Source organism: Oncorhynchus tshawytscha, linkage group LG16, assembly GCF_018296145.1.
Source record: "Oncorhynchus tshawytscha isolate Ot180627B linkage group LG16, Otsh_v2.0, whole genome shotgun sequence".
Taxonomy (NCBI): Eukaryota; Metazoa; Chordata; class Actinopteri; order Salmoniformes; family Salmonidae; genus Oncorhynchus; species Oncorhynchus tshawytscha.
Window position 1 is genome coordinate 6,807,373 of NC_056444.1, and position 15,997 is coordinate 6,823,369.

The 15,997-nt window shown below is 44.8% G+C and overlaps 1 protein-coding gene across 1 annotated transcript; it reads right to left on the minus strand.

Moving 5' to 3' along the window:
* Positions 1-1,936: 1,936 nt before the first annotated feature.
* Positions 1,937-15,927, minus strand: LOC112236727 (kelch repeat and BTB domain-containing protein 2-like). Its single transcript, XM_024405328.2, has 5 exons — positions 15,397-15,927; positions 10,787-11,499; positions 8,405-8,570; positions 5,860-6,093; positions 1,937-5,210 (listed from the first exon to the last, which is right to left on the minus strand). The coding sequence occupies exons 2-5, from the start codon at positions 10,957-10,959 to the stop codon at positions 3,882-3,884; spliced, it is 1,902 nt and encodes a 633-aa protein (XP_024261096.2). The 5' UTR covers positions 10,960-11,499; positions 15,397-15,927; the 3' UTR covers positions 1,937-3,881.
* Positions 15,928-15,997: the final 70 nt, after the last annotated feature.

A 15,997-nucleotide genomic window follows, 5' to 3' on the forward strand; every position in this document is an offset into this window, starting at 1 on the left:
TGATTTTAAGAAAGGAATTGGTGTTTATGGTTAGGTACAGTCTTCCAATGATTGTGCTTTTTTCACAAATGCGCTTTCGTTAAATCATCCCCCAGCATTGATTATATGCCACACAGGACACGCTAGCTAAACTAGTAATATCATCAACCATGTGTAGTTATAACTAGTGATTATGATTGATTGATTGATTGTTTTTTATAAGATAAGTGTATTGCTTGCTAGCAACTTACCTTGGCTTCTACTGCGTTCGCGTAACAGGCAGTCTCCTTGTGGAGTGCAACGAGAGGCAGGTGGATTAGAGCGTTGGACTTTGTTAACCGTAATGGTGCAAGATTGGATCCCCCGAGCTGACAAGGTACAAATCTGTCATTCTGCCCCTGTACAAGGCAGTTAACCAACTGTTCCTAGGCAGTCATTGAACATAAGAATGTGTTCTTAACTGACTTGCCTAGTTAAATAAAAAAGGTATTTAAATTTTTTAAATAAATTTTAAAAAATAATAATAATTGGCAAAATCGGCGCCCAAAAATACCGATTTCCGATTGTTATGAAAACTTGAACTCGCCCTAATTAATCGGCCATTCCGGTTAATCGGTCAACATCTAATTAGAATCAGGTGCTCTAGATTAGGGTTTGAGCAAAAACCTGCAAGACCTGCCTTGGTGAATGGCAGTGTGTGGTGTGTCAGTCAACACAATTATGGGAAGGGAAAAAACAAGTTCAGACAGCAGGCATAACCGGTCTATAGGTTGTCCGACACCATCTCGATCAAACTAAACATTTTATATTAACATAAAACCAAACTCTGTTTTACCCACACACTTAACGTCGACTCAACAACACGCTCAGTAACTAATGCTGGTAAGATAGTGACAAGTCTGTACTGTGAGTTGACTAGTATGAAACAAATACATTGTGACAAATCAAGTTTACTGAAAATCAACAAAAACACATTAATTCCATAAATGTGAAAACAACGAGTAGTTTGAGAATGTTTTTTTTAAATAAATTAAAACGGTCATTCAAAATACAGTACCAAAGAAACATGATACAGCCAAACATGCTAGTAAGGTTTGTCATGAAGCACCTGCGCTCATGTTTTAAAGTTGAAACCAGAACGCAGCAACGTCCGCTCCTTCCCAACCACCCTCCATTTTGTTCAGTTTCCACTACGGCTAGTGGTTGCTGGGACAATTCCCATAGCAACAGCCCTGGGCCAGCCCTCTTTCCTTCTCAGACCCAATCAGCAGCAAGAGTCCTCAATATTTCACTCACAAGAAAATGTCAAATCAGATAAGGGAGGGTGGATACCTGTACACAATCACACTACAGTAATGTCTGATATTAAATACACTAATACAAAATAGAACCTGGTTATTTTCCCCCACACTAAAACAGTTTGTCTTTTTTTTAAGATATGAAAAATATATATTTTAGTATATTTATTTCAGCAGCTTGGAAATAATGCATGAGCCCAAAAATCTATAGTTGATGAGAGTACTGAGAGAGAGAGAGAGAGCAGGTGGTGTGTTGATGAGAGTACTGAGAGAGTGAAGCAGGTGGTGTGTTGATGAGAGTACTGAGAGAGTGAAGCGGGTGGTGTGTTGATGAGAGTACTGAGAGAGTGAAGCGGGTGGTGTGTTGATGAGAGTACTGAGAGAGTGAAGCGGGTGGTGTGTTGATGAGAGTACTGAGAGAGTGAAGCAGGTGGTGTGTTGATGAGAGTACTGAGAGAGTGAAGCAGGTGGTGTGTTGATGAGAGTACTGAGAGAGTGAAGCAGGTGGTGTGTTGATGAGTACTGTACTGAGAGTACTGAGAGAGTGAAGCAGGTGGTGTGTTGATGAGAGTACTGATGAGAGACTGAGAGAGTGAAGCAGGTGGTGTGTTGATGAGAGTACTGAGAGAAGTGAAGCAGGTGGTGGTGTGTTGATGAGAGTACTGAGAGAGTGAAGCAGGTGGTGTGTTGATGAGAGTACTGAGAGAGTGAAGCAGGTGGTGTGTTGATGAGAGTACTGAGAGAGTGAAGCAGGTGGTGTGTTGATGATAGTACTGAGAGCGTGAAGCAGGTGGTGTGTTGATGATAGTACTGAGAGCGTGAAGCAGGTGGTGTGTTGATGAGAGTACTGAGAGCGTGAAGCAGGTGGTGTGTTGATGAGAGTACTGAGAAAGTGTGTGTTGAAGCAGGTGGTGTGTTGATGAGAGTACTGAGAAAGTGTGAAGCAGGTGGTGTGTTGATGAGAGTACTGAGAGAAGTGAAGCAGGTGGTGTGTTGATGAGAGTACTGAGAGTGAAGCAGGTGGTGTGTTGATGAGAGTACTGAGAGAGTGAAGCAGGTGGTGTGTTGATGAGAGTACTGAGAGAGTGAAGCAGGTGGTGTGTTGATGAGAGGTACTGAGAAAGTGTGAAGCAGGTGGTGTGTTGATGAGAGTACTGAGAGAGTGAAGCAGGTGGTGTGTTGATGAGAGTACTGAGAGAGTGAAGCAGGTGGTGTTGTTGATGAGAGTACTGAGAGTGAAGCAGGTGGTGTGTTGATGAGAGTACTGAGAGTGAAGCAGGTGAAGCAGGTGTGTGTGATGAGAGTACTGAGAGAGTGAAGCAGGTGGTGTGTTGATGAGAGTACTGAGAGTGAAGCAGGTGGTGTGTTGATGAGAGTACTGAGAGTGAAGCAGGTGGTGTGTTGATGAGAGTAGAGAGAGTGAAGCAGGTGGTGTGTTGATGAGAGTACTGAGAGAGTGAAGCAGGTGGTGTGTTGATGAGAGTACTGAGAGAGTGAAGCAGGTGTGTGGTTGCGAAGACCCGCATAAAAAATTAAAAAAAAGAGATCCGGCATAAATCCTCCAATCACTATGCTGAGACGGAGGTCAGCTAGTGTTGGCGCTGTTCTGTTAACTTCCAGCTGGCTGTGAGGAAGACCTGTGTCCAGAAAGATTGACTAAGGAAGCGTCCACAATGGCTCCCTATAGGAGTGCACTACTTTTGACCAGAGCCCTATGGGCGAGCTCAACACACGTACGGTTGCCCTATGGGCCCTGGTCAAAAGTAGTGCACTCTGTAGAGAATAGGGAGCCACTGTGGACGCACGACCTAGGAGACAGGCTAGAAGGGCGGTAAGTGTACCAGGGGAGAGACAGGTGCTTGTGTGGGTGTCTGGGACCGAGAGGTGAAGAGATGGACCAGTGACAGGACCTGCATTCACCACCTAGAACCCTCTCCCACACCTCCCCATTCCCACTGCGACACCTCAGACCTCCACCCTGTCCCCTGGATGTTCTAATACCAGGTGCATCCCAAAATGGCACCCTCATTCTATATAAAAGCCACTTATTTTGGCAAGAAGCCTATAGAGCTCTCATCAAAAAGTAGTGCCCTACACACAGGGAATAGGGAGTCATTTGGGACACAAGCCAGGTGTCCCTGGGAAAGACACGTGGATTGAAAACAGTGTTGATAAAGAGAGATGGAGATCAGGGGGGGGGTTTGGTACAGTTTCCATCATTATTCCAAGGAGACTTTCACCTGTAAGTGCATCATTACCACCACATATCAGTTGACTTGTGATAATAAAGTCAGAACTGGCAACAACAAATTAAGTTCAAATCCTAGTATTTGGAGGGGAATCATTATTTTTTCCGTTTCTCTCCTACATTTTGAATGTCTGACTGTTTAGTACTGTTTGTTTGTCAGCAACAACCAGTCGAGCAGAACAGACTTTAAATGCAGCAAGTCTAGTAATTGTCAGATGCCTCTGATCCAGATATCAACACACTTAGTGCCTCAGTACTGTGGTAATCTACTCCTCCATCCCCCCCTCCCGCCCCGTCCCCATCCACAAGCCTTCAGGGCCACCCCTCCAACACGGCCAGAGGTGAAAGGTCAAGAGTTATATGTGAGGGAGCGACACCATCTCCCCGTCCACCTGAAACTCCTCGGCCCCATCGGTGGAGAACAGGTAGGTGGGCGGTTTCCATGGAGACTCCTCCAGACAGGATGGGTACAGCTTCCCCACAGAGCAGCGGAAGTCCTTCCCCAGGTCCCACAGTACCCGCTCAGACACGGGCTGCCTCAGGAACCAGCGGTCCAGCTCCAGATCGTACTGGTAGATGGCGTACTTGGCGCGCTCGTTCATGTGAGTCTCGCGCATGAAGATGCAGAGAGAACCCGGGAGGACCACAGCCCGCACGCACGGGTCTGAGTAACGCTTGGCAGGGATGTCGGCGGCCAGGCGCCACTCGTTCTTGCTGACATCGTAGATCTCCACGGTGACGGAGGAGCCGTCGATGGTGCTGGTGGGCATGCGGACACCCGAGTTGCTGACCACGTGGAGCCCGCCGATATAGAAGATGAGGTCACCTAAGGCAGCGACGGAGGCAAAGCAGCGACTGGTCTTCCTCGTGGCCATCTCTACCCAGGTGTCAGCGCGGGGGAAGTAGCAGTACATGAGGTCGTGGGTCATCACGTAGACACAGCCGCGTGTCGCTACGGACGTGGTCCAATTCCAGGCGCAGGGGAGAGGAGACGTCATGGCCCACTCGTCTTTCTCACAGTCGTAGCGTTCTACGGTACGTTTATTCAGCTCCCCGCCCACATTGTCCCCCCCGATGGCGTAGATGTAACCCTCACAGTAGACCAGAGAGGGCTTGATGCGGGCACACGTCATGGGCGTCCTGGGCAACCAGGTGTTCTGCTGGGCGTCGAACCAGAAGAAGCTGTCCACCGATCGGAACACTGCCTGCATCTTGCTGCCACTCTTCCTGTGGTTGGCGATTGAGTTCTTCAGCGGGATCTGCCCGCCTGCGATGAACACGTCGTTGTCGGGGGTGACGAGCGTTCCCACCTTCTGAAGGTCGCCGGGTGGGTTGCTGAGCTTGTAGACCTTCTCAGCCTGCGGGCTGTAACACACTACCGTGTGGTTGGGGCCCGTCATGACCGGACCCATGTCAGCAGGCGACTCTGACGTAGCCTCCATGAAGATGAGCATCTCCTCCTTGGTCATTCCCAGGCGGGGTTTGAAGAACTTGGGCATGGACTTGTACAGGCCCTGCACTACAACAGACTTGTCGTTAGGAGGTAGGCCCTGGAACCAGGCACGCTGCGTCACCTCAGACAGAGCGTCGATGCGGATCTGGCTGAGCACCGAGGAGAGGTACTGGGACCTGGCCTGCATGTTGTACTCCAGCCACAGCATGGCCGCCTCTCTCACAGTCTCCTCCTGAGAGAGGAAGAGGAGAGAATGTATATCATCCCATGGGCGGTAATTTGGGGATATTCCAGAAAGCAGGACTATAAAAGGGATACTTTAGGATTAGATGAACTCATACATACCATTTTTACATTTCAGAGCAGTTTGAAAGAGTTTGCTAACTAGCTCAATTGCTAACTGCCGTTAGCGCAATGACTGGAAGTCTCTGTATCTGCTAGCATTATGCTAATGATTGTTAGTATTAGCGCAATGACTGGAAGTCTCTGTATCTGCTAGCATTACGCTAATGATTGTTAGTATTGGCTCACCAAACTACCTTTAACTTTCTTCATACTGGACACAGAGACAAGTTCATCTGACTCTCGGGAACTAGATACAGGCCCTCATTGCCAGAATCTCAAAGTATTCCTCAAATAAAATTTGATTTGATTTGATTCCTTTAAGTTAGCTTATATATGTGGCTCACTCTTGGGTGTTGTTGCAAGCCAATTATACCATGCCAATTTCAAAATGTTGAAGTTTATTTCAAGCCATTTTTGGAGAGATAGATGGCCAAGTCATTGATCCTGCTTGCTGGAACAGACCCACGCTTTACCGATGATAGTCTGTAGACAATACACATACAGACAAAGTATATATTAAAAAAAAAGGTAGCCACCTTCTCCACGTTGAGGTTGTCTGAGCTCAGTATGTCGACCAGCAGCTCGTGGGACAGCTGTAGGAAGGCCTCCTGACGGTAGACCACGGAGAACTTGTGTTCCACCATGCGCTTGGCACTCTGCTTCAGCTCCACACAGGAGAACAGGTCCCCGATGCTCAGCATCCGGACACAGTTGTCTGCGTGGATCTTCTTCACCAGGTAGTCCCTGCACTGCAGTAGCACGTCCTCTACCTGTGTGTGTGTGTGGGGGGGGATTATTACTAACCTTAGTTGAATGAGGTCACTGGATGAGAGCATTTGTTAAAAAATGATAAATTTTTTTATAAAAAAATATTAGATGAAAAAAACTACCAGGACACCAACATTGTGATTATGTTAGTAAGAATAAATCACAATCATTGTCCATTATTCCTATACATAATCCTCATTCATTAATGCTCGGAGTCCACTGATCAGAAATCGGACGGTCAGTGATTAAGTCATGAGTAAGGGACTAGGGGCGTAAGGTACTAGGGACGTAAGGTACTAGGGGCGTAAGGTACTAGGGGCATAAGGGACTAGGGGCGTAAGGGACTAGGGGCGTAAGGGACTAGGGGCGTAAGGGACTAGGGCCCCAACATATACATCAGTCCATCATTCAAACGTTTCAGATACATGTGCCTCGGTCTGTGGACCCCAAACCAATCCGAATGTGGCATGCGTCGGTCAGAAAATCAATACAAATTATATGAGTCGCTGGTTCAGCTACTAGAGACTCATCTGGCTATACCTGCTGAATAGATATTTCCGTGGATCAGGTTGTTGGAATAAAAAAGCTCAGTGTATATGATCACGTTTAAATATCCAGGGTAAAGTTGATAACGTCATATTGGAGGACAACCAATCACTTGAGGCACACTGGTCAGAGCGAGAGGAGAAGATGACGCCAGAGAAAACATCTTTTTCAGATGTGGGTGAAATCAAAGTGGTGTGAGAGACAGTTGAAGTCGGAAGTTTACATAGTTAATTAGGTGTATAATGTTTCACAATGACTGACTTTTATTCCTAAATCAAATTACTTGTTTAGGTCAGTTAGGATCACCACTTTATTTGAAGAAAGTGAAATGTCAGAATAATAGTAGAGAGAATGATTTATTTACTTTTTTTTTTGCCACAACTTTGGAAGTATGCTTGGGGACATTGTCCATTTGGACAATGTTGCGACCAAGCTTTAACTTCCTGACTGATGTCTTGAGCTGTTGCTTCAATATAATCAACATAATTTTCCTCCTTCATGATGCCATCTATTTTGTGAAGTGCACCAGTTCCTCCTGCAGCAAAGCACCCCTACAACATGATGCTGCCACCCCCGTGCTTCACGGTTGGGATGGTGTTCTTCAGCTTGCAAGTCTCCCCCTTTTTCCTCCAACCATAACGATGGTCATTATGGCCAAAGTTCTATTTTTGTTTCATCGAACCAGAGGATATTTCTCCAAAAGTATAATCTTTGTCCCCATGTGCAGTTGCAAACCGTAGTCTGGCTTTTTTAATAGCGGTTTTGGAGCAGTGGCTTCTTCCTTGCTGAGCGGCCTTTCAGGTTATGTCGATATAGGACTCATTTTACTGTGGATATAGATACTTTTGTATCCGTTTCCTGCAGCATCTTCAGAGTCCTTGGCTGTTGTTCTGGGATTGATTTGCACTTTTCACACCAAAGTACGTTCATCTCTAGGAGACAGAAGGTGTCTCCTTCCTGAGCGGTATGATGGCTGTGTGGTCCCATGGTGTTTATACTTGCATACTATTGTTTGTACAGATGAACGTGGTACCTTCAGGCGTTTGGAAATTGCTCCAAAGGATGAACCAGACTTGTGGAGGTCTACAATTTTTTTTCTGAGGTCTTGGCTGATTTCTTTTGAATTTCCCATGATGTCAAGCAAAGAGGCACTGAGGAGTTTGAAGGTAGGCCTTGAAATACATCCAAAGGTACACCTCCAATTGACTCAAATTATGTCAATTAGCCTATCCGAAGCTTCTAAAGCCATGATATAATTTTCTGGAATTTTCCACGCTGTTTAAAGGCACAGTCAACTTAGTGTATGTAAACTTCTGACCCACTGGAATTGTGATACAGTGAATTATAAGTGAAATAATCTGTCTGTAAACAATTGTTGGAAAAATTACTTGTGTCATGCACAAAGTAGATGTCCTAACCAACTTGACAAAACTATAGTTTGTTAACAAGAAATTTGTGGAGTGGTTGAAAAATTAGTTTTAATGACTCCAACCTAAGTGTATGTAAACTTCTGACTTCAACCGTCTGTTCATTGGTCATGTCATATCTCATTTGTAAACAAAATATGAATATACTTTTAGCAAACACTTAATCTGCAAAAATGTGTTCGTTTTTTTTGTTGTGGTTCTGAAAATCACCAAAACCCACTAAGATGCATTGCCCCCCCCTAATCTGATCGTGGTAGTGGGGGTAGATGCCTAGTCTCCTTCATGGCTCAGACTAGCTTCCTACATAGTACACATACTAGAGTCATGTGACGTGTCCTACCTGGAGGAAACATGCCGTCTCATAAAGGGGCTCCACGGTGTTGTCGTTAACAGCCAGGTTGCCTGTATAGGCATATGTGATGATCATCTGCAGGGTGGATGGGTTCACGTTCCTCAGGTGAACATGACTCTGTTTACTCTCAGACAGACCACTCATAAACATGGCCCTGAAGAGGAGAACAGGACAGAGTTACTCTCAGACAGACAAAATAAGGCTCTGGTCAAAAGTAGTGCACAATGTAGGGAATAGAATGCTTTTTGTGCCACTGGAGTAGACTGTCAATCCCAGCAGCCCCAGTTGAACTCTCTCTCAGACATGAGACTAAAACCAGTGACCAGACGACACCACAGCATGTTCTCTGGATGTGTCCTCTGCTCTGTGGCTCAATACCCCAGCCAGCCATAGCATCCTCCCCCCTTCCGACACCCACAGCCGTATCCTATAGAAGCACCCCCCACACACAGCCGTATCCTATAGAAGCATCCCCCCACCAGCCGTATCCTCTAGAAGCACCCCCCACACAGCCATATCCTCTAGAAGCCCCCCTCCTCCTACACTCTCCACTTCCTCATTCCCTAGCAGAGCAACAACACTCATTCATACCGTCTGTGTATCCATGCTGTGCCCCTCTCTCCCACTCACTCTCAATTCTGCTATATCCCAAATGGCAACCTATTCCCTTCAAAGTGCACTACTTTAGCCCAGGGGTGGTTTGTCTACTGCTCACATGCTCTGGATATTACACAACGCTGCAGGCATCCCCCTGCCTGGCACCCCCTCCCCCAGCTCTGCGGGTCTCCTTCCCCAACAACGCTGCAGGCATCCCCCTGCCAGGCACCCCCTTCCCCAGCTCTGCGGGTCTCCTCCCCCAGCTCTGCCTCCTCCCCCAGCTCTGCACTCCTCCCCCTGCCTGGCCCCCCTCCCCCAGCTCTGCGGGTCTCCTCCCCCTGCCTGGCGCCCCCTCCCCCTGCCTGGCGCCCTCCTCCCCCTCCCTGGCGCCCTCCTCCCCCTGCCTGGCGTCACCCTCCCCCAGCTCTGCGGGTCTCCTCCCCCCTGCCTGGCGCCCCCTCCCCCTGCCTGGCGCCCCCTCCCCCAGCTCTGTGTGCGTGACAAGGCTTCCCTTTCCCTCTCTGAACCCTAGAGGGGAAATGCTTTGCATGTTGTCACCACATAACGAGTGGCGTGTGTGGGAACCAGTGTAGAGCTTGGTCCAGGTTGCACCCTATTCCCTATATAGTGCACTACTGTTGACCTGGGCCCATAGGGATTAGGGTGCTGTTTGGGACACATCCAATGGTCTAATAGGGGTTGCTGTTTACTAAGAAATATATAGAGGTGTGTGTGTGTGTGTTACTGTTTGTCCCCGAATGTCCTCACACTAATTTATTTCACCTTTATTTAACCAGGTCGGCCAGTTGAGAACAAGTTCTCATTTACAACTGAGACCTGGCCAAGACTAAGCAATGCAGATAAAGCATAGCTTGCATCTCCTTTGGCATCAGTTATTGGTAATGCTCCCAAACAAATGATTTGAACCGGTGGTTCAGGAAGTATCCCTGGGTAGGCCAAGGGGCTTCGTTCAGAAGCACAACATTAGATGATTAAAGTGCTGCAAGTGAAAAGTGGAGTCCCAAATTAAACCTTATTCCCTATATATACAGTGGGGCAAAAAAGTATTTAGTCAGCCACCAATTGTGCAAGTTCTCCCACTTAAAAAGATGAGGCAGGCCTGTAATTGTCATCATAGGTACACTTAAACTATGACAGACAAAATGAAAACAAAAAAATCCAGAAAATCACATTGTAGGATTTTTAATGAATTTGCACGTTAGACCTCTGTCATTGCCAACAAAGGGTATATAACAAAGTATTGAGATAAACTTTTGTTATTGACAAAATACTTTTTTTCTACCATAATTTGCAAATAAATTCATTAAAAAATCCTAAAAATCCATTAAAAAAATCCTAAAATCCTAATTTTCTGGATTTTTTTCTCATTTTGTCTGTCATAGTTGAAGTGTACCTATGATGAAAATTACAGGCCTCTCTCATCTTTTTAAGTGGGAGAACTTGCACAATTGGTGGCTGACTAAATACCATTTTGCCCCACTGTATATAGTGTATTACTTTTTGACCAGAGACTTAATAGGGAAATAGGGTGCCATTTTGGACACAGTTCAGGAGTGACTTAATGGTTTCCCCCAATAGGCCTGCTGCTGTACTGTAGTACTGGTACGGAACGTTCTGCTGAAACAGAACAGGACAGTGACTCAACTGAAATAGGAGCTGTATGAGACAGTACAGTGGACTACGTAGGGGTCCCATAGACCTGTCCTCTGGTCAAAAGTAGTGCACTACATAGGGAACATGGAGTGAACTCACCTGAAATAGGAGCTGCATGTGGCCAGGACCATCTTGTGACAGGGGAATTCGTTGCCTTCCACCAGCAGCACCACGTCAGTCAGTAACTTCTGTTCGTAAAACAGCTTGAGCTGCTCCAGCAGGGAGACAGCGTAGTCCGTGTTGACTGGCCTACGCTCATTGAGATCCGACATCGTTGCATCCCATGAATCGTCCCCCTCCCCCAGTTTCAGTAGTTAACAAAGCCGGTAAAAGAACCGGGCTCCAAAACCAACCTGGAATGTTTTTTTTTTAATTAAAGAAAACTACCAGAGTCCCAGAGAGACCCCAGTGCTTTGTGACATCAGATAGACAGAACAGACGTGTCCCAGGACCAGGTTAAAGTACTTCTGCAGCAAAACAACAACAAAAACAGCAACTCTTCCTGTTCCCCACTGATGGATGAGAGCAGGCAGGGAGACCAATCAGGTTGGTTTCCTCTCTCAGCAGGGAGACCAATCAGGGGCCATCCTTTCAACTGGGCTCTCAATCTGTAGGGTGTTGGTGGTGGTGTCTAGAACCTCCAGAGTAGACCAGTCAGTTGTGGTGGGTCAGTCTCGGCTGTGTTGTCACTCCTTGCTCTGTATAGCCCAGACAGACAGGTCTCTCCCAGGGCATACAGAGAGACAGACGGGCAGGCACAGGGGACTGGATGGAGGTAGTGGGGATGGTGACACTGCTACATCAGTTCTGGGCTGAAAACACAACAGAATCGGAATCAATCAAACCACTTTCCATCAATCAAGTCAGGTCCAGGATACAGAAACCCTTGTTGTTTATATAGTGCACTACTTTTGACACTGACTCATTCCAGGGATTTGGGTTTATTTTTTAAAACTATTTTCTACGTTGAATAATAGTAGTTAAGACATCAGAACTATGACATAACCCATACGGAATAATGTAGTATCCAAAATAAAAAAAAAGTTAAAAAATAAAATCCATTTTATATTTGAGATTCTTCAAAGTAGCCACCGTTCGCCTTGATGACAGCGTTACACTCTTGGCATTCTCTCAACCAGCTTCATGAGTTAGTCACCTGGAATGCATTTCAATTAACAGGTGGGCCTTGTTAAAAGTTCATTTGTGGAATTTCTTTCCTTCTTAATGCTTTTGAGCCAATCAGTTGTGACCAGGGTGTTGGTAAACTCTGATTTACCACCCCAAGATATCCCCGCACAACGTGTATTTGCGCCCCTACTGGATGGAAACAAGTGTAATGGCTGTGCTCAATGCAATGGCATTTATAAATGTAGATCCTTTCAAACACCCCAAACAGGGAAACAGATCCCAATCAAAGGTGTCATCACGTGCTCCACTAAGGCAGTTATTTATCTTATAACTTGTCCTTGTGGTAAAAATGGTGTAGGTAAAACAAAACACAAATTAAAAGTACGAGTCTCGGCACATTGTAGCACCATTGGGTGCCTAAACCCGACCCAGTTGCTTCCCACTTCTTGCAAGAAAAACACTCGATTTCGTCTCTACGTTATATTGGCATCGAACATGTCACCCTCCCTAGGAGAGGGGGTGACATCGACAATTTATTGTTAAAACGAGAGGCTGCCCGGATCTTTAATTTAAAGACCCTTGGTCCCTTCGGTCTCAACGTAGACTTTGACATTCTTGTGATTGCGATTTTGCTATTATACATTTTTGTAGGCTTATGGAGCCAAATTGTATCTATGATCGTACACTATCCATTTATGTTTTTTTGTACGGTATTTGAATATATGATAATTAACCAATGATATCAGGCCACACCCAGCCACGATTACAGACAACCTGTGTGTCTTTTAACACGATATAAATGAGTCATCCCGCAGTGTTTGTCACCCTGAAGAAAACAGCTTGTCTGTCCAAACGTTGGACATAAATACTTCTTTGCAGCTCCTAGAGCGTTCGGCTCCCCTTTATTTAAAAAAAAAGTGTTTCACTCCGCTAGCCAGCACCTCGCCTAAATAGGCGTTTCTTTCACCTCTAGATTAATTTGAAGACACTAACATATACTTTTATTCGTTTAACACTTTTTTGGGGGGTTACTACGTTATTCCTTATGCATTATTTAATAGTTTTGATGTCTTCATCAGAAAAACCCTTGAATGAGTAGGTGTCCAAACTTTTGACTGGTCCTGTATATCTTACCACTCACAGCATTTTTCCCCCAGAGATAAGATACTCTCTCTCCCCCCTCAGCCTATCAGATCAGCCCACATCCCTTCTGCATGAGAAAAGTGCACTGTCAACAATCTGGTCTACCCTTGCAGGTTACCTCCCACCATCCATCCTCCTATCCCTCCCTCCGCTTGGAGAGACTCATTGCACTCGCTGACAGCCAGGCAGACTGTTACGTGCCCGTCTAGCAATGGGCAGCCTGACACAGGGAGAGCGACACACTGATAAAACCCAGATTCACTTGTTGTTAATGGGGAACTACTAAGCCCATAAAAAAAGTTGTTTAAAAATCATAACAGAACGAGAGCACAGCTTTGTAAGCCAACACCACACATAGGTTGTCCCAAATGGCACCCTAATCCTTACATTGGTCAAAAGTAGTAACACTGTAGGGAATAGGGAGCCATTTGGGACACAAACCAAGTCATATCCTGGATGACATCAGCCTCCATCCCTGTCACGCAAGGCACTTCTATTATCACCCAATTTGCTTAAAAAAAAATGGTGCAGTCTACCCTATACAGTCCTACCAATGCCAAACTAAAGGCAGTTGGTGACCAAAAATGGCACATTTCTCCAGGTTAACCATGTTTGCGTTTACACAGGCAGCCCGATTCTGAGAGAAAGATATACACCTGGCCTGCAGTCAAACGTAGGCCTATAAATAATTTATTATTTGCCTCAAAACAGCAAGTAAACAAAGTCTGTCATTCTCAATGGATGTAGAAAAAAAACAATTGTTCCTCAATGTAGCCTATTTGAAAAATATTTCCAGCTCTCTCCCTTTCGATAACCACTCAGCAAAGTCAAAAATAGTCATGCTCTGATCTGGTGGAAACGTCATAAAATATGCCTACATGATTACTTCTTATCCCTTAAGCAAATAGCCTTCAGTGGTGTCTGGAGCTGGAAACTGAGGCCAAGAATGTTTGATACAATGTTGCAAGTTTGCTAGCACCAGCTTCTGGCTGGACCAAGTTAATAGTTGATACAATGTTGCAAGTTCCTTGCAGACAGCCTATACATAGCCAATGTGATTTATAGGATAATAATTTTAAAAATCAGGATATTTTCTACCTGCAATGTTTTTATTTGTTGGCTTTATGTAGGCTACTTCTACATATTGACAATAGAAGTTACAAATCTAAAAGTATCATTTAGATCATTTGATTAACAACATGCGGAGGTATGAAGGGGCCATAGCATAGCCTAGTGGTTAGAGCATTGGACTAGAAACCGAAAGGCTACAAGATCTGAGGCCAAGAATGTTTGATACAATATTGCAAGTTTGCTAGCACCAGCTTCTGGCTGGACCAAGTTAATAGTTGATACAATGTTGCAAGTTGCAAGGTAAAAATGTGTCGTTCTGCCCCTGAACAAGGCAGTTAACCCACTGTTCCCTGGTAGGCTGTTATTGAAAATAATATTTAGTTCTTAACTGACTTGCCTGGTTAAATGCATATTATAAATGAAGCTGTTCCGCAAAAAAATTTGCATATGAAAATCATAACTGGTACACAGATTAGTAGAAATGGTAGGATCACTTGGCACTCCACATGGAAAAGGTTACCGACCGCTGGTGTAGCATATTACCGGTAACTTCAGGATCTTAATGGCAGAATCTGTCTCGTTTTTCCCCCTTTCTGGTTAGGCTATATTGATCTCTGGCTCCCTCTTTGGTAGTTTGTGTTTTAATCGCAGTATTTAAAGCGTCAAACAAGCTCAATAGTCTATATGTGGAAAAATACGTTTTAAAAGAAACAGACTACTCTCGGTCGACCGAGATTTGATTTATTCGGGGGACAGCCGTACCTAGCAACATTTGATAGCGGCCATGCACCAAAACACGGTGTACTACTAGTTAGGATAATCACGTTGGCCATCTCATTTCACTTACCGATGTCGTGATTCGTGTGTTTATACCCTCCTCCCCACAACATGGGACATGACTCTGGCTAACATAAATATATGACCAACTTTAGCCTGTGTACTTTACTGTCTGACACCTTATTGTAGGTAGCCAGCTGCCTAACGTTAACATAGCCAGCTAAAAACTGTGTTGTATTGAATTTAGAGCATTAACATAACGTTAGTTATGCATTTACATCCTTACTGATAGGCCACATTCACGGTCACTATGTAAAAAAAATAACTGGTAAATTAAGTTGTTTGGATAATAACTTGGTAACTCATTTTCACGGTGATAATTATAAATCGACGTGTATACATGTGGTTAGTTAGTTAGCTAGTTAAATTACCTGGTTATCACGTTCGTTACCTTTAACATGCTATCTAACTAGGTTAGTCAGATAATGTCAGCTAGCTACCTGGGTTATTATTGTTACTACTTCTCCAAAACATGGATAAGAAAGCCAGGCCTTCAGTGGATGTGGAAGATGACTTGACTAGCTACTCACCTTTTATTTGATTTTTCTCTCGAAACATTTATTCCGTATATATGTATATATATTAACAAAAAAAGCTTGATTACCAGGTCCCACGCAGTCTAATCGTTGCAGCTGTTAAGCTACAGTTTTCTTTAAAAACATTTTATTTTAGTTATAATGTTGGTTAGTTCTCGCCCCCCCAAATAAAAGCGGCAGCTGCTCTTCCCTTCCGGGTCCTTCTTGCCCCGGACTTACACCCCCCAACACACACACAGAGAGAGAGAGATCATAACAACCAAATCATTCAGTTAGCTACAGTGATGAACTAAAAAAATATCATATCATATTACGAATTTGAAATCTAAGGTTAGGTCCATATCGGTTTCCATCAGGCTCATAGATGTAGCTAAGCATAACAGGTAAATAACAAGGTAAATACGATTTAAGCGTTATTCCAGCATATTCGATGCTGATCGGTCTTCTCTTGTTATTACAGAAAGTGGCAAGCTACGCAAAGACAGTAAACTAGATCCGGAAACCGATTTTACACCTTTATACAAAACGCTGGCGCCGATGTCCACTAATTACCACAGCCACAAAGTCAAAATGGATTACGCCGTTAAAATTCATG